Source organism: Halichoerus grypus, chromosome 15 (genome assembly GCF_964656455.1).
Source record: "Halichoerus grypus chromosome 15, mHalGry1.hap1.1, whole genome shotgun sequence".
Taxonomy (NCBI): domain Eukaryota; kingdom Metazoa; phylum Chordata; class Mammalia; order Carnivora; family Phocidae; genus Halichoerus; species Halichoerus grypus.
The window spans coordinates 45,687,511-45,709,842 of NC_135726.1; the positions used below are offsets into that span (position 1 = coordinate 45,687,511).

Here is a 22,332-nt window from a genome sequence, read left to right on the forward strand (position 1 = left end):
AACATTAAGAAATTTGCCAGCACCCCAGAAGATTCCCTCATACCCCTTCCCAGTTATTTCTCCCACAATCGTTATTCAGAAGTCTTATCACCATTAATGACCCATTCCTGAACTTCTATATAAATGGAATTGTATAGCATGTGCCCTTTTATGCCTGGTCTCTTTTCTTCCGCATTATGTCTGAGACTCATCCATGTTGTTGAGTGTCATTGTTCTAAGTTCTCTTTACATATGGGATATATTGCAATTTATTAATTGCTTACACTATTGATGGACATTTGATAGTTAACATTTCTTTGGCTATTACAAACTATTGCTGCTATGAACATTCTGTTTTTGGTGAACATGTAAATACTTTTCTGTTAGCTAAATACTTAGGAGTGGAATTGCTAGATCATACACTGGGCATATATTTAATAAATACTACCAATTTGTCATGTGGTTGTACCAATTCATCCAGCAATATATGAGTTTCAGTTGCTCCTCATCGTCTCTGTTTGATATTGTCAGTCTTTTATTTTAACTATTCTGGTGGTTGTATAGTGGAATTTCATCGCAGTTTTAATTTGTGTTTCCCTGATGGGTAATGATGTTCAGCACCTTTTCATAGGTTTATTGGCCATTTGGATATCCTGGTTTTTAAAGTGTCTGTTTAGGTCTTTTTGCCCACTGCCCTTTAAAAAAAAAAAATTTTTTTTTTTCCATTTTAAAAAACTTTTTATTTTTATATTGTAAATATAGTGTAAAGAATTCCTATATATTCTTCACTCAGGTGCCCTTGGTACAATGATGAAAATCAGGAAATCTACTGGCTAATTTACAGACTTTATTTAAATTTTGCTAATTGTCTTATCAGTGCCCTGTTCTTTTTCAGGATCCAATTGAAGATTCCCACATTGATTTAATTGTCTTATCTCTTCCCATCAGACATAGTTCTTTTTTTTTTTTTTTTAAGATTTTATTTATTTCAGAGAGAGAGAGGGCACGCGTGCACAACTGGGGGGAGGGGCAGAGGCAGAGGGAGAAGCGGCTCCCCACCAAGCAGGGAGCCTGCTGCAGGGCTAGATCCCAGGACCCTGAAATCATGACCTGAGCCGAAAGCAGATGTTTAACCAACTGAGCCACCCAGGCGCCCCCAGACATAGTTCTTTAGCCTTTTTTATCTTTCATGACCTTGACACTTCTGAAGAGTACTGGCCAGTTATTTTGTAGACTATCATTCCATTTGGATTTGTCTGCTTTTTCCCTCATGGTTAAATTTAGACTATGCATTTTTGGCTAAAAGATTACAAAAATTATGTTTGTCTTCTTCTCAATGTGTCATATAATGTTATCAATATATTTCATTACTGGTAACGTTAACTATGATCACTTGGTTGAGGGGGTATCTGCCAGGTTTCTCTTTTGTAAAACTACGATTTTTCTCTTTTTAATTAATAAGTATCTTGTGGGGAGATGCTTTGAGACTATGCAAAAATACTGTCCTCATGGGTGTGCCTGATTGGCACAGTCAGAAGAACATGGGACTCTTGATCTTGGAATCATGAGTTTGAGCCCCACTTCGGGGTATAGAGATTACTTAAATAAACTTAAAAAAGATGTTCTCATCATACTTTCACCCATTAACTTTAACATCCATTGGTCATTCTTGTCTGTAACAATTATTACTGTGATATTTGTCTAGTGGTGATTTTCTCTTTCCATCATTCCTTCTATATTTATTAATTTAAATTCTGTAAAGAGCTGTCCTTTATTCCTCATGTGTTTATTCAATTATTTATTAACTCTTGGGTATTTATTTTACTCTATGAGTTTTAATCCATTAGTATTGTTATATATTTTGTTCAAATTGTCCCAGATTGGGCCATTAGGAACTCCTTCAAATTAGCTCCTGTGTCCTTTTAACATGGCATCATTTTTGAGTACTTTCTTATGCTTATGTATATCTTTTCCCATTTTCCTAGAAGGTTTTTAGCCCTTTGTCTTTTATGATTAGTGCTTTTTTTGTATCTTGAAAAGAAATCTTTATTTCCAAGTTCCTGAAGGTATTCTTCTGTTTTCTTTTGGAAGCTTTATAGATTTAGCATTCATATTTAAGTCTGTGGTCCATCTTGAATTAATTTTTGTGTATGGTATTTATGGAAAACACCATCCTTGCCCATCTGAATTACAGGAGGCTTTTATCATAAGTTAGGTGACATATATGTGGCCCTCTTTCTGGACCGTATTCTGTTTTATTATCTTTTTGTCAGTGCCACTGTCTTGAAATCTATAGTATTAGTCCTTCAACCTTTTTTCTTTTCTTTTTCAAGAATGTCTTGGCTTTTTAAAGTCGTTTTAATGGATGTCAGAATCAACTTGTTAACTCTTTTTTTTTTTAAGATTTTATTTATTTATTTGAGAGAGAGAGTGAGAGAGAGATCATGAGCAGGGGGAGAGGGTAGAGGGAGAAGCAGACTCCCCACTGAGCAGGGAGCCTGATGTGGGACTCAATCCCACGACTCTGCGATCATGACCTGTGCCTAAGACAGACGCTTAACCGACTGAGCCACCCAGGCACCCTCAACTTGTTAATTCTCACAAAAAATGAAAAATCCTTTCTGGGGTTTTGTGTGTGAGTCTGTATGTTACTTTGGGAAGAATTGCCATCCTATCAATATTGAATCTTCCAATTAATAAATGTGGTGTATGTCTACATTTGTTAAGATCTTTAATTTCTCTCAACACTTTGTTGTAGTTTTCAGTGCACATCTTTTGTTAGATTTGTACCTGGATATTTGACATTTATTGTTGAAACTGCACATGGTTTTTAATTTTTTTTTTTATTTTCCAGTTGTCTGTTGCTAGAAGTACAGTTGTTTTTTGTATATTGTCCTTGTATCTAGCATCTACAAAATACCTATTGTATATGCTATTTATCAAGTTGAGGAAGTTCTCTTTCTCATTTGCTAAGATTTTTACATTAATGAGGTCTGAGTTTGGCAAATGCATTTTCTCTATCAAGAGGATCATATGTTTTTTACTGTTATCATCAATGTGGTAAATTATCTTAATTTTCAGATCTTGAACCAACTTTTCGTTCCTGAAGTAAACCCTACTTTCCATAATGTATTAAACTTTTTAAGAATTTGACTGGGTTAGGGTGCCTGGGTGGCTCAGTTGGTTAAGCGACTGCCTTCGACTCAGGTCATGATCCCGGACTCCTGGGATTGAGTCCCACATCGGGCTCCTGGCTCAGCGGGGATCCCTCCGACCCTATCCCCTCTCATGCTGTTTCTTTCTCTCTCTCTCTCAAATAAATAAATAAATAAATAAATAAAATCTTTAAAAAAATAAAAATTAAAAAAAAGAATTTGACTGGGTTAGATCTGCTAATACTTTATAGAATTTCTGCATTTATGTTCATGAGAAATATTGGCCCATAGTTTTCTTTTCTTTTAATATCTTTGTTTTGGCATCAGGCTTATATTAGCCTCATAAAATGAGTTAGGAAGAATTCCCTGTGTTTTTCTATTCACTTTCTTTTCTGTTCATTTTCTATTAGTCTTATATAGAATAAAGGTTTTCCTTAAATTTGGAAGAATTCACTGATGAAGCTCTCTGGGCCTGAAATTTTCTTGATAGGAAGATTTTTATTTTATTTATTTATTTAGAGAGGCTTAAGCAGAGGGACGAGCAGAGGGGGAGGGTGAGGAAGGGGAAAGAATCCCAAGCAGACTCCATGCTGAGCACAGAGCCCAACACTGGAGCTCAGTCTCAGGACCCTAAGATCATGACCTGAGCTGAAACCAAGAGCCAAATACCTAACTGACTGAGCCACCCAGGCATCCTGGAGATTTTTAAACTATGGAATCAATTCACCTCTTCAGATGTTTCAGGTTTTTTGTTTGTTTTGTCCATTTTGGCATGTTTTTTAAAGGATTTATCTGTTTCATCTAAGCTTTCAAATTTAATAGCATAAAGTTATTAGTATTCTCTTACTATGTTTTTAATGTCTATGGTGTCTATAATGATGTTCCCTTTTTCATTCCTGATTTTGTTTATTTGCGTTATCCCTTTCTTATTCATTAATGTGTCTTTTCTTCTTCTGAGTACTATCAAGACTATTTTTCTCTGTGGCTTTGCTTTTTGTTTTGTGTGTTTTCCTTTTTATTATTTATTCAGGTTTGCTGAGCTTCTTGAAAATTTTGTTGAGGCTTTTTATCAATCAGTTCAGATATTAATTATTCTCCAATCTCTTTTCTTCTTCAGAGGCTCCACTTACATATATGCATATCAAATACATTACATTACATTACATACATTACAAATCTTTTGACTGTGTCCCTTTTGTCTTACACTCACTTCTGTTCTTTCTGTTGTATTTTTTTTTTTAAGATTTTATTTATTTTAGAGAGAGAGTGAGAAAGAGCATGAGAGGGGAGACGGTCAGAGGGTGAAGCAGACTCCCCATTGAGCAGGGAGCCCAATGCGGGACTCAATCCTAGGACTCCAGGATCATGACCTGAGTCGAAGGCAGCCGCTTAACCAACTGAGTCACCCAGGCGCCCGTTTCTATTCTATTTTTCCTCTGCACTTCATGGGGTTTTTTTTTTTGTTTTTGACTTGTCTTTGAGTTCAGTAGTCCTATCCTCTGCTTGTCTGGTCTTATGTTAAAACCATACAATGACTTCTTAATTTTTTTTTAAGTTTATATTATTTTATTATTTTTTTAAAGATTTTCTTTATTTATTTGTCAGAGAGGAGGAGAGAGCACAAGCAGGGGGAGCAGCAGGCAGAGGAAGCAGGCTCCCTGCTGAGCAAGGAGCCCGATGTGGGACTCGATCCCAGGACCCTGGAATCATGACCTGAGCTGAAGGCAGACACTTAACCAGACTGAGCCACACAGGCATCCCTATTTTATTTTGTTTTTTTAGTAATCTCTACACCCAATATGGGGCTCAAACTCACGACCCCAAGATCAAGAGTCGCATGCTCTTCCGCCTGAGCCAGCCAGGTGCCCCAACTTCCTAATTTCTTAATTTACTGATCTAGGTTGTCTATTTGATTCTTTTTTATAGATTTCAGTTCTGTTTAATTTCTTCATCTTACCCATTTGCCTATATTTTTTAGTTTTTAACATTTTAATTATAGCTATTTTAAATTGTTTGCCAGTTACAATATCTGAATCATCCATAGTACTGCTTCTATTTTCTGGTTTTCTCTCCAAGCATGTCTAGCAATTTTTAGTTGAATGATAGATATTGTGTCTAAAACAACCATGGAGGCCAAGGGCAACCACTACCTACGTCTAGCCTTCTCATTATAAAGAAAAATTAGTGCTTTTCAGGTCTTTGTTAACTAACAAATACAATTTCTCAGCATACAGGAAATTTTTAGGATAATGTTGGAAATAATTCAGACATTATATTTTTATTAAAAGAATGGCTTATTATTTAGAAGAGTGCAAAATTCTCAAAAATTTTATTAACTAGATTTCAAAGGACTCTCTTGTCTGTAGTGGTATCTTTTGGCGGTGCTCCATACCCAAGGTGTGGTTATTTTGCAAGTACACTACGGTCTTGGCCCCAGAAATCATTGGCTTTAAAAGGGAGGAGCAGATTCCCCAGATGGCAAGAATTCAGCCAGAGAATATACTCTGGGAGCAAACATGAAGAGGGTTGGGAATGTAACAAACAGTATGGAGCTACTGAAGTAAGAATGTTTCCTGCCCATTCTACCTGGAAGGTGCAGCACTTGAGGATGCCCCTTTAACCAAGGAAAGGCCATTACGAGAGACCAGAAAGGGAGACTTAAAGTGAGAAGTATGGGAGAAGGAGCCCTGTTTCCAAGTCTTCCTGGATTATTATTGATTCTTTAGAATCTAGCACAATGCCTGCCACATAATAGATTATGTTGGTTTATAAAGAAAAAAATACTGAGAGCTTAATAAATAGTAATAATAATAAAAATATTAAAGGAGTGCTTTCAGATTTTAAAGAAGAGACATTTGTAGATTACTTTCGTTTCCTGAAATATATATATCCCTGGGGGTGAGTGCTTGGGGGTAGAAGTATCCATTAAATAATTGATAACAAGGTTCTACTTCCTGGGTGGCCAGTTTTACATGCAATTATTTTTTTTTAAGATTTTATTTATTTGGGGGAGAGAGAGAGCACAAGCAGTGGGGAGGGGTTGCAGGAGCGAAAAGCAGATTCCACGCCAAGCAGGGAGCCTGATGCGTGACTCGATCCCAGGACTCTAGGATCATGACCTGAGCCTAACTAAGGCAGGCTTAACCGACTGAGCCACCCAGGTGCCCTACATGCAATTACTGATAAATTATTTAATGACCAAGAAGCTTTGTACTAGGAATGCTCACTGCCCTTTATACTTTTATTATATTCCTATATCTAATATTATCTAACAAAAAACCCATATTTCATTAAACATTTCAACATTGATCTCAAATTCATTTACTCCCCTTAAACAATTTAGACTTCTATTAGTATTTTAGTATAACATTCTTTTGGACATTTTAAACATCTTAAGCACACAAAATATATACAATTATTACAAATTTTATTACTATATTTACAATTAAAAGCATTCTAAAGCATCAGTGATAAGGATTTAGTCCATTTCTACAGTTTTTAATTCATTCCTATTGTTAGGTTAATTTAAATATCTTCCTAAAGTTTTTGTAATATTGCTTTGTTTCCTTTTCTGGATTTCACTTAAGATAAAATTCACTAACCCCAAAAAGTTTTCTCAAACTGGGCAAGATTAGAGGATCTGGTTCATCAACCAGTTGTTTCTTTTTTTTTTTTAAGATTTTATTTATTTATTGGACAGAGAGACATAGCGAAAGCACGAACACAAGCAAGGGGAGTGGGAGAGGGAGAAGCAGGCTTCCCGTGGAGCAGGGAGCCCGATGCGGGGCTCGATCCCAGGACCCTGGGATCATGACCTGAGCCGAAGACAGACGCTTAACGACTGAGCCACCCAGGCGCCCCTAACCAGTTGTTTCTTGGTCAGGACCTGGGACCTGATTGTACAACCCAAGATCATTAAAAACTGTTTTGACAAATGTACACCCAAACTAATATGTATATGAACAACTTTTAGGAATTATTCAGAATTCATATAAAAGTAAAATGATATACATATAAGGATATTTATTACAGCATTGTTTGTTATAGTGAAAGACAGGAAATAGCCCAAATGGTCATGGGCAGCAGGTTGGTTAAATAAAGTGTATCCATTTAATGAAATAAATGTAGCTAAGAGAATTACATAGCTCTGTATGTACTAGTTGGGATCCAGTTCAAGATACATTAAATAAAAATAGCAGTATGTATAACAGTGTGTATAATATGCCATCATTTGTGTAAAAAAATTTGTATCTTTGTGTGTATATATACGCTATATTCTCCAAGCCATATCTGATTGTTGAAATCTATCCTACTCTGGAGTCGGAGATAATGAAAGATTTGCCCATTTTTTAATTGATAACCCTCAGGTGTTTGTATGGGGTGAACAGAGGGGAATGATCATTCTGGGAGCTATGAGACAAGTGGAATCTTACGTAGTTTCTTTTGTCTTCCCCAGTTTTGCCCTTTTCCAAGAGGAGCCCAGAGGAGGACTGGTCTTTTTCTGCAAATACCAAAGCCATGGCTCAGGTGAGATGCAGTTTCCTTTTGCTCAAATAGAATCATTTTTACCCCTAGTACATGTAAACATTTGCTTTCCTCATCAGGATATTTTTGGTGTTTAAAAAAAAAAAACTTTCAAACAGTTTAGTTAAAAGCAGTGTAAATATCAAAGTTCTCTTACGCTTGCTCTAAAGAAAAAGGTCTCCAGTAAGTCAATTAAAAGAATGTCTGTCTTAGTGGAGATATTTACAGAAAAAAGAACTGGTTCCATAACCATTGTTGGAAAAAAGAAATAAAGTCTGGTTAAAGATTTTTACACTCTTAAATTACAGGTAACAGAGGGCCAAGTGGTTCGATAACAACTCTCTGAAGATGTCTTAATCAGATTAAAATCCATCAGAAAATTACTTATGGATCCCATCAAGAATCCTTATTTGTTCCTACAAAGAGATTGTTAATTACATAATGTAAAAATGGTCTGACTGAGACCAGGTTTGGAAAAGAAAATTTTACCCTGGTTAACATGGTCCCCATTCAGGAACCTGATCCCCATTTCTTCATAAACAACCCCAAGGCCCTCCCCAGTTCCCTGTTCTTTTAACCAGTGTTTACAAACTCATTTAGTAAGTCCTTCAGCATCTTCTGTCTTAGACTTCTGCCAGAAAGCTTGATAGAACAGAAATGTGTTCCCCATTTGTTAATGAATCTAATATGCTTGGACAGTGATTGGATGGGACGGAGATAAGTAATTAGGGGCACTCGTAGGGAAAAGCCCTGATCATCACAGACCTAGGTTTTCAAAGAGGAAAATACAAGGAATGGGTTTTGCTTGATTTCAGTCTTAATACATGGGAAAATCTGGTGTATGAGCCTTTCAGGTTTGGGGATATGATTCCTGGTTAGTAGAAAGCTCTCCTCACCAGATCATCCATGATAAATAGACTTTAGTAATGCTGTTGTGTGAATCTGGATCATCTTCCATCACTTTCCTATAGTGCAGGAACAAAGGGAATTTACAGTTGAGCAGTGGGCAGTTATAAGTATAAGACTGGGCCAATACTGGGGAGCTCTTTAAAAATAACCTTCAACCTCAGTGTCTGAAAACCAAAGAAAACTTGTTTTATATCCATATAATAGGATATTATTCAGTGAAAAAATATGCTTATGAAAAGAATTTGTTGTAACAAGGAATTAACTCTTATTATATAATAGTGTGAGATGAGAAAGGATCAGTCTTGAGTTTAATGCAAATTTAATTTTCTAAGATAAAATAGTTTTTAAAGTCATTTTACACATTTTACAAGTGAAGTAGTGCTATTCCAATCTTACCCCATCACGAGTCCCACTCCTAAAAGGTGACTCAGCTCTCTTGAATATGGTTTAATTGCTATCTTTTGATGAATCAGTTTTACTCTCTTGACTTACTACAGAGTGGAAGGGACATCGTACTCTTGTATTGCACCATTTCCTCTGATTCTGTTATTAATTATACTTTTTGTCAAATCAGTAGTATACAGAATATTATGACTGCAAATGTTGCTCACTGCTGAGCCAGCTCTTACCTCTGTTCTATTACAACCTTTCATTTTTCCTGGGGTTAATTGCTTTTTTTCCCCATTTGTTTAGTTGTCCATGTTTTCCCTCTGGTCAGACACATCAGTTTGTTCTGAGTGTGGAGACTGCCATCCCCCTTTTCCCTTTTTCCTGCTCCCACCTGGTCTGGTTACTCTCTGGGCCTGCTGCGTAGCTTTCCCAAGATTTCCCCTTTTTTGTTTACCTGCGATTTCCTTTCACTGTTCTCCTGTGGTTAATTCACCTATTTCTTGAATACTACATCTTCCTCTTTTTTGGTTACTCCCTCCCTTTGGGTGGAACACATCTTCTGGTAGTTTCTAAGAAATTGTGCTGGAGTCCTTTTATGTCTAGAAATGTCTTTTTTCTTTTTTTTTTTTTAAGATTTTATTTATTCATTTGACAGAAAGAGAGACAGCAAGAGAGGGAACACAAGCAGGGGGAGTGGGAGAGGGAGAAGCAGGCTTCCCGCTGAGCAGGGAGCCCGATGCGGGGCTCATTCCCAGGACCCCGGGATCATGACCTGAGCCGAAGGCAGACGCTTAACGACTGAGCCACCCAGGTGCCCCTAGAAATGTCTTTTTTCAACCCTCACAACAGAACGATAGTTGAGTTATGGAATCTAGGTCAGAATTTCTTTTCTCCATTAGCATATTGAAGAATTGTTCTTATCATTTCTTGTTTTTAGTAGTGTTCTTGAGAACCTCATTGCCTCTCTGACTCTTGAAGTCTTTTATATGATCTGCTCTCTGGGTACTTATAATGTCTTCTCTTTATCCCTTATTCTGAAATTTTACTCTTAGCTATTTGGGAAAAGAAGAGAGAGAAAGAGGCTCACATGTGTTGTTGACTTATTGTATGGCAAGTATTATGCTAGCCATTTGTATATATTATTTCATTTAATTGGGATACCCCTCTTAGCAGGATTTTGTACCTTCCCAGTTTTATCCAGGGGAGACAGAATGAACATGGAAACACAAGATTCAGTCCAGCTTATATGTTTACGGTCCTCCACTTGCGTCCCAAGCATCCAGCCCTATTCTATATGCTTGCTGTTTTTCACTTCTACCTTCATTTTCTTCTTTCTTTCCTTCACAAAAAAAAAAAGAAAAGAAAAAAACAAAACAAAACACTTCTTTTTATTAATCAAGTCATATACATGGTTGTTGTTCCAGGAGTCAGTGGTGTTCAGTGATGTGTCCATAGACTTCTCTCAGGAGGAGTGGGAATGCCTGAATGATGATCAGAGAGATTTATACAGAGATGTGATGTTGGAGAATTACAGCCACCTGGTTTCAATGGGTAAGGACGTCTGTCCATAATAATTCAGATTCTGCCCTTAGAAGGTCTACTTTGTCCCATGTGAAATACCCACCTTTCAAGTAGGTATTTCTACATTCTGTGCTTGAGGAATGTTTTTAATATTGTAGCATTAGAAAAAAGAAGCTGTGTTGAGTTATGGGGGAAGTTTCAAGTCCTCTGTTATGTTTCATAAATCTGATATACCTTTCTTTGACTCCTTCTTAATGAAGGGACTAAATTTGAATCCTGGGATATTCTCATCATAAACTTATCTCGTTACTTCTTTTGTAAGCAGGACATTCTGTTTCTAAACCAGATGTGATCTCCTTCTTGGAGCAGGGGAAAGAGCCCTGGTTGGTTGACAGAGAACTAACAAGAGAGCAGTGGCCAGGTAAGTGAGGCGTGGCAGGTAATGACCCAGTTGTCAGTGGAAAGACTGCACCTTTGAGGTGCTATCTGGGAATCTCCCCGTAAAAGCTTTAGGCCCCTTGTACACAAGTAAGCCTTTTCAGCATGTGCTTTCAAATGACCTTACCTTTTCCCCTTACTTAACATACTCTACCTGCTTTTCTCCTCTTATACTTCTTTCTAATTCCTCTTATTCTTGCCCAGTTCTAACCTGCCAGTGACCTCCTCTACCCTCTCTAATGATATTCCTTTCTATCCATATTTTGGATCTAATTCCTCATCACTTCTCATCCTCTTTTGTACTTAATCTTAAAAAAGCACCACTCTCTCCTGAAATATATTTTTATTCTGTATTGCCAAACATTTATTTTCTTTAGGGTGTTTTAGATAAAGTAGTTCATATAGTCTTTGCTTCATTCATACTTATAACAAACATTTACTGATTTTTGAATGTGTGAGGTACTCTGCTAGATACTGCAGAGATTAAAAAAGGAATAAGCAGTTTCAGAATGTATAGCTTAGGGGAGCCTGGGTGGCTCAGTCGTTAAGCGTCTGCCTTCGGCTCAGGTCATGATCCCAGGGTCCTGGGATCGAGCCCCACATCTGGCTCCCTGCTTAGTGGGAAGCCTGCTTCTCCCTCTCCCACTCCCCCTGCTTGTGTTCCTGCTCTCGCTGTCTCTTTCTCTGTCAAATAAATAAATAAAATCTAAAAAAAAAAAAAAAGAATGTATAGCTTAATAGGGGCACTACAACACGTCTATATATAACTTCTATAAAGTAGAACCATCATAAGAGAGGTTAAAGTAGGGAGCTCAGAAAAAATGAGGGATTAGGATGTAGAAGAGAAATTGATCTGTATAGATGTCATAGAGGGAGATTTGAGTGTGCCTGTCATTAATTTTAGATAGAATGTTGGAAATAAAAGCTCTGTGCCTCCATTGAGAACTTAGAGCTGGCAGTGATCAACAGAATTGGTATGCAGGAGTTTAAACAGGACAGCACATTCATTCATTCATTCAGTATATGTTTATTGAATATCTGTTTTATGCCCAGCACTATTCTCAACACTTATGTTACAGCAGTGAATAGAACATGCAAAATCTCTATTCCCAGAGTTTACCCTCCAATGCTGAGAGAGATACAAAAATAAATGAACATATGTCATGTAATAGTAAGTGCTAAAAAGAAAAAGTAGAGAAAGGGGATAGAGGATGCTATTTTATAGGATGGAGTAAGAGAAACTTTTCCAATTAGGTGACATTTTGGCAGAAACTTGAAGAAGTATAGCAGTAAATCATTATATGTGGTTACTGGAAGGAAGAACATTCCAGAGGGAGGAAGTCAGACATTCAGGGGCCCTGAAGCAGGTGTGCATTGGCTGTGTTCAAGGAGCAGCCAGGAGGCCAGTGCTTTACCCTGGCTGTTTAACTATTTCAAGTAAATCCAAGACTTCATGTCATTTCACCTTTGCTAATCTCAGTATATAGTTCTAAAATATATGGACATTTTCTTCCCTTACATAATTTTAATGCCATTATCATCCCTAATAAATTTTACAATTTCTTGGTACACTGGATGGTTTTCATGTCATTATATTGAATACTAGTGAGAGTGGACATTTTCATCTTAATGGTGTTATTGTCTTTAACTTTGTCACTACTAAGTTTTACCCTTTTTATCTATTACTATCATTTTTTCAGTCAGTTTTTATGGACTTTATCAAATAAAAACATCCATTTACCCATTTCCAGAAGGTGCTTTTACTTTTTAATTTTAATTTGCGTTGGCGTCTTTAATATGTATTTTCAATGTGTTTGTAGCTCCTTAGTGATTATTGTGATTTCTGATTTTAGAAAATTAATGGTCCTCTACAAATTTTATAATATTTTATTCTGTTGTTTTTAAAATTTTCTGTAATTTGTTTTATACCATTTAAATCCATTTTAAGTTTCTTTTGCAATAAGGTATAAATTGAGAGTCTAAATCAATTAACCTCCGTCCCTCACACACACACATTTTAGCAGCATGTCATCATTTAGCTCATTCATCATTGTTTTATCTGCCTGTTGAATAATAAGTTCTGATTTATGTTAGTTTGCATTTCAGGGCCTCTTTTTCTATTTCTGTTTCTATCCATCTGTCCACTTATGCCTACAGAGATAGATATGCCTAGCAGAAGTTACTATATTGTCATTTTTCTTATTGGAGATTATCACAAATAATGTAACAAACTGCAGATGGACATTCCAACAGTTATGAAATGAACTTTCATAGAACCATTACCCAGGTCAAGAACTACAGCACTACCAACACAGATCTCTTTGTGTCCACAATATCTTTGTGTCCTTTCATAGTTTTACTATCTAAGAGTGCCATTGAGCATTTTGTTTTTAAGATTCATACATAGTGTTGCTTGTAGTCAGACTTGATTCATTTCATTATATGAATATACCACAGTTTAACAGTTGTATTGTTCATTGACATTTGGATTGTTTATAGTTTTTGACCATGACAATGAGCTACTATGAACATTTTCTGTGTTTTAGAACTAGGAGAGAAGTGAGTGGATCATAAGACATAATGTCTTCAGCTGCCAAATTTTCAGCTTTTCTTTAATGCCTCTACTAGTTTACAATCCCACCAGCGTATATGAGAACTCTCATTATTGCACGTTTCTTAACATATGGTATTGTCATGCTTGGATTTTTTCCAATTGATGAGTATATAGTATAGTTCAGTGTGATTTTAGTTTGCATTTCCCTTTTTACTGATGGTTTGACACATTTCATATTATTGGTCTCTTGAAATTCTTCTTAGTGAATTGCCTATTCAGGTCTTTTTAAAATGTCTTTCTGTTGGATTGTCTCTATTTTTCTTAATGATGTGTAAGGATTCTCTATATATTTTGCTTATAAGTACATTCAGTGTTCTAAAATTGTAAATACCTTCTCTCATTCTGAAATGTCTTTTAGCTCTCTTTATGGTTTCATTTTGTGAACAGAAGTTCTTAATTTTAGTCAAATTTATCAGTCTTTTGTGCTTCACACTCATTGGATCTTAAGTGAGAAATTCTTCCTCAGCTTCTTTTAGAATCTTACATAAACAGAATCACATTATCTTTACTTTTTTGTCCTCTTTAAGAAGTCTTTGCTTACCATAAGACCATGAACAGAACATATTCTCTATTATTTGAGGTTATAATTAGACATTAGAACATATGGATTATCCTTACTGTCTATTACTTTTTATCCCTTTTTTTCAATTTATACTGCCTTTACATGGAATTTCTTGGCTTATTTTGTATTAGTTCACTTCAGCATTGACCATTTGGCTCTTCAGTCTATCCATTAAGTTTTTTGTTTAAAAAAAAAAAAGTATAGTTATTTATTAAAAAAAAAAACAAAAACAAAAACCGTAGGGATGCCTGTGTGGCTCAGTTGGTTAAGCATCTACCTTCGGCTCAGGTCATGATCCCGGAGTCCAGGGATCAAGTTCCACCTCCGGCTCCTTGCTCAGTGGGGAGCCTGCGTATCCCTATGCCTGCCGCTCCCCCTGCTTGTGTGCACGCACTCTCTCTCTGACAAATAAATAAATAAAATCTTTATAATAAATAAATAAGTAAATAAATAATACTGTATACAAAAGGGGCCCTTGGGTGGCACGGTCGGTTAGGCGTCAAACTCTTGGTTTCAGCTCGGGTCATGATCTCAGGGTCCTGGATCAAGCCCCTCATCTGGCTCCAGGCTCAGCGAGGAGTCTGCTAAAGTTTCTCTCTCCCTCTCTACCCTTCCCCACACACTCTCTCTCTCTCAAATAAATAAATCTTTTTTAAAAAAACTGTATACACAATAGGATATATATAACATAATGAACATAAAATTATAAGATAATAACATGTAAATCTCTGGACTTGCATATGCAGGAGATTTGCTAGGAAATATACCTAGGAATGTAATTGCTGGGTCTTGGCATACATACTTACTGAGCTTTTACTAGGTAATACCAAACCATTTTCCAGGTGTTTCTATCACTGTCTTTCCCTATAATTGATACTGAAAGATTTTTTTTTCATTTTTTAATAATCTGATGAGTATAAAATCTTATTTTATTGTTTTAAATTAAATTTTCCTTGTTACTATTAAAGATGATTGCCTTTCCTTATTTGGCCATTATTGCCCCTTCTGTGTAATGCCATTTTGATCATTTTTGTATTAGGCCATTTGTCTTTTTCCTAAGATTGTAGGAATTTCTTACATATTTTGAGGATACTAATTTTTGGTCAATAACATATTTTGTAGACATCTTTTCCTGTTGTAGGTTCTTTATTTACTTTATGATGTCTTTTGATGAATAGTAATTCTATATGTTAGTGTGGTTAAGTTATATATATAATGGTTAAGTTATATATAGTTTATAAAACAGTCTACTTTTTTTGCTATATGCTTCATATCTTTGGGTCTTTTTTTTTTTCTTTTTGAAGATTTTATTAAGTAATCTCTACACCCAGCGTGGAGCTCAAATTCACATCCCTGAGATCAAGAGTTGCATGCTCTACTGACTGAACCAGCCAAGTGCCCCCATATCTTTGAATCTTAAAACCTTTTCCTAGCGCAGTTTTCCTCTATTTTTTCTTTCAAGAATTTTTATGTTTTGGCTTTCTTATTAAAGCCCTATTAACATAACCAAAATTTATTTTTATGAATGGTTTGAGGTAGAGATCAGTTGTAATTTTTTCCCATATAAAAACAAATTATCTTTTCCGCATTGAATGAAAAGTCCATCCATTTTCCACTGATCCACCAATCCACATGTTCCTTCTGCATATATTAAAATTCTGTGTATATATATATCTCTCTTGTCGCATTGGCCTTTTTATCTATCCCTGTCCTAATTAGTCTTACTTTTATAAAAAGTCCTGATCTCTGACAAGACAGAACCCTCCACCCTTTCCTTCAGAAATGTTTGATTATACTTTGTTTTCCATATAAATTTTAAAATTTACATTATAAGTAAAGTTTCATTAAAAATGTTTTTGGGGGGGCACCTGGGTGGCTCAGTCAGTTAAGTGTCTGCCTTTGGCTCAGGTCATGATCTTGGGGTCCTGGGATCAAGTCCCGCACGGGGCTCCCTGCTCAGTGGGGAGCCTGCTTCTCCCTCTCCCTCTGCCCATCCTCCCTGCTCATGCTCTCGCTCTCTCTCTCACTCTCTCTCAAATAAATAAAAACTTTTAAAAAAATGTTTTTCGGGGGGTACCTGAGTGGCTCAGTTGGTTAAGCGTCTGACTCTTGATTTCAGCTGAAATCATGATCTCAGAGCTGTGAGATTAGCCCTACATCTGGCTCCCTGCTTAAGATTTTCTCTCTCCCTCTCCCTTTGCCCCTCCCCCACTCTCTCTCAAAAAAAATATATGTGTTTTTTTTTTCAACATGCATCCATGAATAAAACTCTCAACAAAGTGGGTGTAGAGGGAATGTACCTCAACATAATAAAGGCCATATATGACAAGTCCACATCCAACATACTCAACTGAAAGCTTTTCTTCTAAGATCAGGAATAAGATAAGGGTGCCTCCTCTCACCACTTTTATTAACATAGTACCAGAAGTCTTAGCCAGAATAATTAGGCAAGAAAAAGAAAAGGCACCTAATTTAGAAAGGAAGAAGTAAAACTTTCTCTATTTGCAGATGACATAATATTTATATGGAAAACTCTAAAGACTCCACCAAGAAACTGTTAAAATTAATAAATGAATTCAATGAAGGCCCAGGGTACAAAATCAATATACAAAAACCAGTTGCATTTCTATGTTCTAATAATTAATACTCAGAGAAATTAAGATAATCCCACTTACAATTACATCAAAAAGAATAAAATATCTAGGAATAAATTTAATCAAAGAGGTGAAAGAACACTGAAAACTATGACACTGATGAAAGAAATTGAAAAGACACAAATAAATAGATATTTGTGTTCATGGATTCAAAGAATTAACATTGTTAAAATGTCCATACTACCCAAAGCAAGTTACAGATTCAGTGAAATCCCTATCAAAATTCCAGTGGCAATTTTCAGAGAAATAGAACAATCATAAATTTGTGTAGAACCACAAAAGAACCAAATAGCCAAAACAATCTTGAGAAAGAACAAAGCTGGAGGCATCACACTTCCTGATTTCAGACTATTTATTAAAAGCTATCAAAACCAAAACAGTATGGTATTGGCATAAAAACAGACACATCAATCGATGGAACCAAATAGCCTAGAAATAAACGAACACACATATGGTTAATTAATTTATGACAAAGGAGCCAAGAATATACAGTGGGGAAAGGACAATCTCCAATAAATGGTGTTGAGGAAACTGGAGAGCCACATGCAAAAGAATGAAAATAGACCTCTACCTTACACCATACACAAAAATCAGCTCAAAATGGATTAAGGACCTGAACATAAGACTTGAAACCACAAAACTCCTGGAAGGAAATGTAGGCAGTAAGCTCCTAGATCCTTGATATCAGCCTTGGTGGTGATTATTTTTGAATTTGACATCAAAAGCAAAGACAACAAAAGCAAAAATAAGTGGGACCACATCAAACCCAAAATCTGCACGGCAAAGGAAACTGTCAACAAAATTAAAAGGCAACCTTCAGAATGGGACAGAATGTTTGCAGATCATATATCTTGATAAGGGGGTAATATCTAAAATATATATGCAGGGGGCGCCTGGGTGGCTCAGTGGTTAAGCGTCTGCCTTCGGCTCAGGTCATGATCCCAGGGTCCTGGGATCGAGCCCCGCATTGGGCTCCCTGCTCCGCGGGAAGCCTGCTTCTCCCTCTCCCACTCCCCCTGCTTGTGTTCCCTCTCTCGCTGTGTCTCTCTGTGTCACATAAATAAAATCTTTAAAAAAAATAAAAGATATATGCAGAACTCATAAACTCCATAGCAAAAAATCCAATTAAAATATAGAAGATATAAAAAGAAACATGGAAATTTTAGAACTGAAAAATACGGTGGCCAAAATTTTTTAAACTTACTGGATAAGCTCGATAGAATGGAAATAATGGAGAAGTTAATGAACTTGAAGGTAAGTCAAAAGAAATTAGTTCACATAAATAGCAGAGAATAAAGATTAAAAACTTAAAAATTTAAGAATGTAGCCTCAGGCACATGGGAGACGACAATAGAGGTTTAACATTTGTCACTGAAGTCCCAGAAGGACAAAGTTCAGGACTGAAAAAAGTATTTGAAGAAATAATGGCTTACTAAATTTGGTAAAAGATAAAACATAAGAAGCTCAACCACCCCAAACGAGAAACAAATCTGTACCAGACACATCACAATCAAATTGCTGAAAATGGATGACCAAAAAAGTAATGAGAGAACCATAGAAAAAATAATACATATAGGGAAACCATTATTTGAATGACTGTATTTCTCTTTCTCTTAGTAAACCATGGAGGCCAGAAGAAAGTGGAACAATATTTTATTGTGCTAAAGAACTGTTAACCCAGAATTCCAAATCCAGCAAAAATGTTTCAGGAATGAAGGTGAAATTAAGAAAAGCAATACTGTAAACTGAGACTCACCTGAGGGTCCCTGTGGGACCAGGCAGTAGTGGGGAGACTGGCTAATGAGAGAATTTATACCATCTTAAAGGAGTAAGCACTTGTTAAGTCTAGAAGACAGCTGTCATAGGAGAATGCTGGCCCAGTGCTTCCAGATAATGTTGTTTTTCAGGAAATCAGAAATCCAGATTTTCATATTAAATCTGATAGCTCAAGGCTAATAACTAAATCAAAACTTTAGAGAACTGTTGGGGGCAACATCAAACACAATGCATGAATAAGATACAACCTGATTCATCACGTTTTTACTTCTGTGAAGTTCTCTTTTTCTTTGAACTTAAGAAATTCTACCAAGATATATCCAGTTAAAACTCTTCATAAATTCTGCTCAACACAGAAGGGAGCTCTGTGATTACTAAGCATTTTGTTCAGCCCTGAAAATTTGTTTCATTGTTAGATCTGCATCATTGCATCATCCAGAACTCATTTTTTAAATATAATTCTCCCTTCCCATGATTCTTACTACTTTTTTGTCATCATTTTTATCCTTTCTCTGAGAATTTTTTTCATGAATTCTTGTTTTAGTGATAACTGACTTTTCACTGTGGAATTTGAAGATTTAGCGTACACCTTCATCTTCCAAGTAGCATGATTTTTAAATTATTATTCTGTTCACTTAATGACTATGTAAAATGTCTTTCATTGCTGAGCTCTAGTCACATTTCACTTCCTATATGACTTGTTCGAACTTTTCCATGCAATTAATCCTTGTCTTAATTGAGAATTGCTCAGTTTTCTCAGTATCTCTCATTAATCTCTTTTCAGACACATCAGGTAACTGGTTTATTTTTTAAGAGACATTTCTCCTCTAACCTTCTGTTCTTCTGTCCCAGTTGAGACTATTACATAGCTGTCATTTTAGAATTTCTCTTCATTATCATCCCATTGATTCCCTTCACCATACTCCTTTGAATTTCTTTTGATCGCTTCTATATTTGGATGCCTTGGATACATTGATATACTTTGACTCTTGGATCTCTTGCCATCCTCTTTCTTGGTTTATTCCTTCATTATTCTAAGGCACATGTCCCAAAAGCAACCAAGGAAAGTATTCAAGAAAAGTAAATAGTGTATTTTATGAACCCTTATATGTCTGAAAATGTTTTCATTTCACCTTCATTTTTCATGGATATTTGACTGGAGATGTAATTTTATTTTGAAAAACTTAACTTCAAAATTTTGATGGCATTGTTCCATGGATTTTTAAAATTTAGCATCTAGGGCGCCTGGGTGGCTCAGTCGTTAAGCGTCTGCCTTCAGCTCAGGTCATGATCCCAGGGTCCTGGGATCGAGTCCCACGTCGGGCTCCCTGCTCGGCAGGAAGCCTGCTTCTCCCTCTCCCCCTACTTGTGTTCCTGCTCTCGCTATCTCTCTCTCTGTCAAATAAATAAATAAAATCTTTTAAAAAAATAAAAAATAAAAATAAATAAAATTTAGCATCTAGTGTCATTGAGAAATCTAAAACACATTCAGGTTCTTAATTCTTTTATGTGATTTGTTTAATCTCTTTGGAAACTTTTAGAATTTATTCTTTATAAAATGTTCTAATACTTCAAGTTGAGGTATCATGATGTTGATTTTATTCTTTCATTTGGGCACTCACTGAGACATTTCATTCTAGAAACAAAATCTCTGAGATTTTCTTGTATTATTTTCTTGATTATTTATTCCCCATTATCTTCTCTGTTTCAAATTTTGAATGTTCACTTTTTATTTCCAGTGCCTGGCACCACGTCTGACACATAGTATAGGCTCATTAAATTTTTTGAATGATTGAACACTCATAATTCAGATCTTGAATTTCTTGTCTTAGCTCTAGAATTTTTTTTTCTATTTTTCATATTTTTTATACTTTCTGTGAGATTTTATTAAGTTCTAATTCTCATTGTTCTTTGAATATTTTTTCTGACATTATTCTCTTATGAGATTGTTATGTTTTTAGAAGCATTCTTTTTCTGAATTTTTAAATTTTTCTCCACTGTCTCTCTTTCCTGAGTTTTTTTCCTTGTTCATTTTAATCTCTCATGTTTAAGATTTTCCTGAAATTGTTAATGACTCAAGGCTGTCTGCTCATATAAAACTGTGGTAGTAAAAAGTTGATCTGAGCTCATTTACATCTGAGAATGTGTAAATTTATTGGTGGTAGGTACTGTAGAGTGATCTGCTTAGAACAGTTCATTGACTGATACAACTTACTGAGTCTTCTCTTTTGGGCTGGTTTTCTCCAGAATGGAATCCTCTACTTTCTTTCTAGGAATCAATAAAATGAGCTTGACTGCCAGATTCTGAAAGTTTACTGAGGATATCAGGCTGGGGGATCAGCCTGCTATATGGGGTAGATGTGAGAATCTGAGGTCTGTCTGTTTCTTACAGATTTTCAGTTAATCTTCCTTTTTGCAGCCCCTCATGCACCCAGCTTTCAAAGATACCTGTTGGTTGCAGTTCTTGGAAATAACTAGATTGTACAGTAAGACCAATCTGCAACCTAGGTTTCAGTGTGTTTATGGTTGACACATTATTTATTACCATTACCTCTACTCTAGCTTCCAAAATTTGGTTGTTGCTCTTCCCTCTCCTATTCTTTGTCCTTACGGAGTTTCTTCTTTTGTTTAATCTCATCACTATCACTTTAGTGGGACTTCTTGAAGGAACAGTAATAAATGTATATATTCACTGTGTGGTGTTTGAAAAGAGTGTGTCCTTTTTTTTCTAGAGGAATTTTTAAAGACATCTTTTATTAAGGAGTATATATTCAAATACTTGCTAATTGAGTCAGTTAATAAATATTTGTTGATCTTCCAGTATGTATCAGATACTGTGCTTAGAATTGGATACACATTGATGAAGACAATAGACATTTTACTTTTAAAATGAAGTAAATACAAGAACCTTAACACCTATTCAGGGGAAAAGATATTAAGTGAACCTGAATAAATATGTAATTACAAATTCTGAAAATCCTGTTAAGGAAGAGAACAGAGTGCTAAAAGTGTAATTACAGGGAGGGTATAATTTGGTCATGGAGTCAGGGAAGGCCTCAAAAAGTATGACCTTTAGAGATTTGGAAAGGGACTAAAAACTGGGATCATTTGAAGAACTGCAAAATAGGGCCAGCATGGATGGAGCCTAGCAACCAAAAGGGAGCATAGCTTGAGATGTGTTTGAAGAGGCAGGCAGTAACTAGGTCATTCAGAGCTTTGTAGACCATGTTCAGCAGTTTGGCTTTTATTGTAAGAGAAATATAAGGGATGGATGTAAGATTGCAAACCTCAAGTGGGGAAACTAGGAAAGAAAGAGGCTGTCCTGATGGTTCAAGAGATGTATTAGATATTTTATTAAAGATAGGAAGAAGAGTTTCAAGATATATTTAGGGGCAAAGATTAGGAGGTATTTGCTGAATAATTATATGAGAGAAAGAGACGATGGTACTCGAATGATTTTCACTTTTTTGGTTTGAGGCTTTCCCACTGGGTCCATAGTGTGGTCTTCAAAACACTTCACTGCCTAATATCCCCATTTTTGTATAGAGATTCTTTCGTATTATCTCTCAAATACTAAACACTTATTTTATGCCAAATACTTTTTATATATTATTTATAATCCTCACAATGATTATAAGAGTTATTACTTCTGTTATATAAACAGAGAATTGAGGGCTCAGAAAAAGGAACTACTTTGGCCAAGAAAACAAAGCTTGTAATTAACCTGAGTGTGAGTTCAAAATTCATGACTGAATCTGGTAACTCTGAACTTCCAGTAGCACAGAACACTGCTTTTATAGTCTCTTCCTT

The 22,332-nt window shown here is 35.9% G+C and overlaps 1 protein-coding gene across 10 annotated transcripts in view; it reads left to right on the forward strand.

Annotated features, from left to right (window-relative positions):
* LOC118520200 (uncharacterized) overlaps window positions 1-22,332 on the forward strand; it is a 98,643-nt gene that overhangs the window by 45,769 nt on the left and 30,542 nt on the right. For 5 of the 10 annotated variants that reach the window (XM_078063298.1, XM_078063297.1, XM_078063295.1 and 2 more), the window contains one exon: window positions 7,591-7,661. Coding sequence is in view for 5 of the 10 variants with exons in the window: in XM_078063300.1 (XP_077919426.1) it covers window positions 7,653-7,661; window positions 10,382-10,508; window positions 10,801-10,899 (235 nt within the window). In the remaining 5 variants the exon portion in view is untranslated. Of the gene's footprint in view, window positions 1-7,590; window positions 7,662-10,381; window positions 10,509-10,800; window positions 10,900-22,332 lie in introns of all 10 variants that reach the window. The other 5 variants (XM_078063300.1, XM_078063303.1, XM_078063299.1 and 2 more) reach the window with 3 other exon arrangements.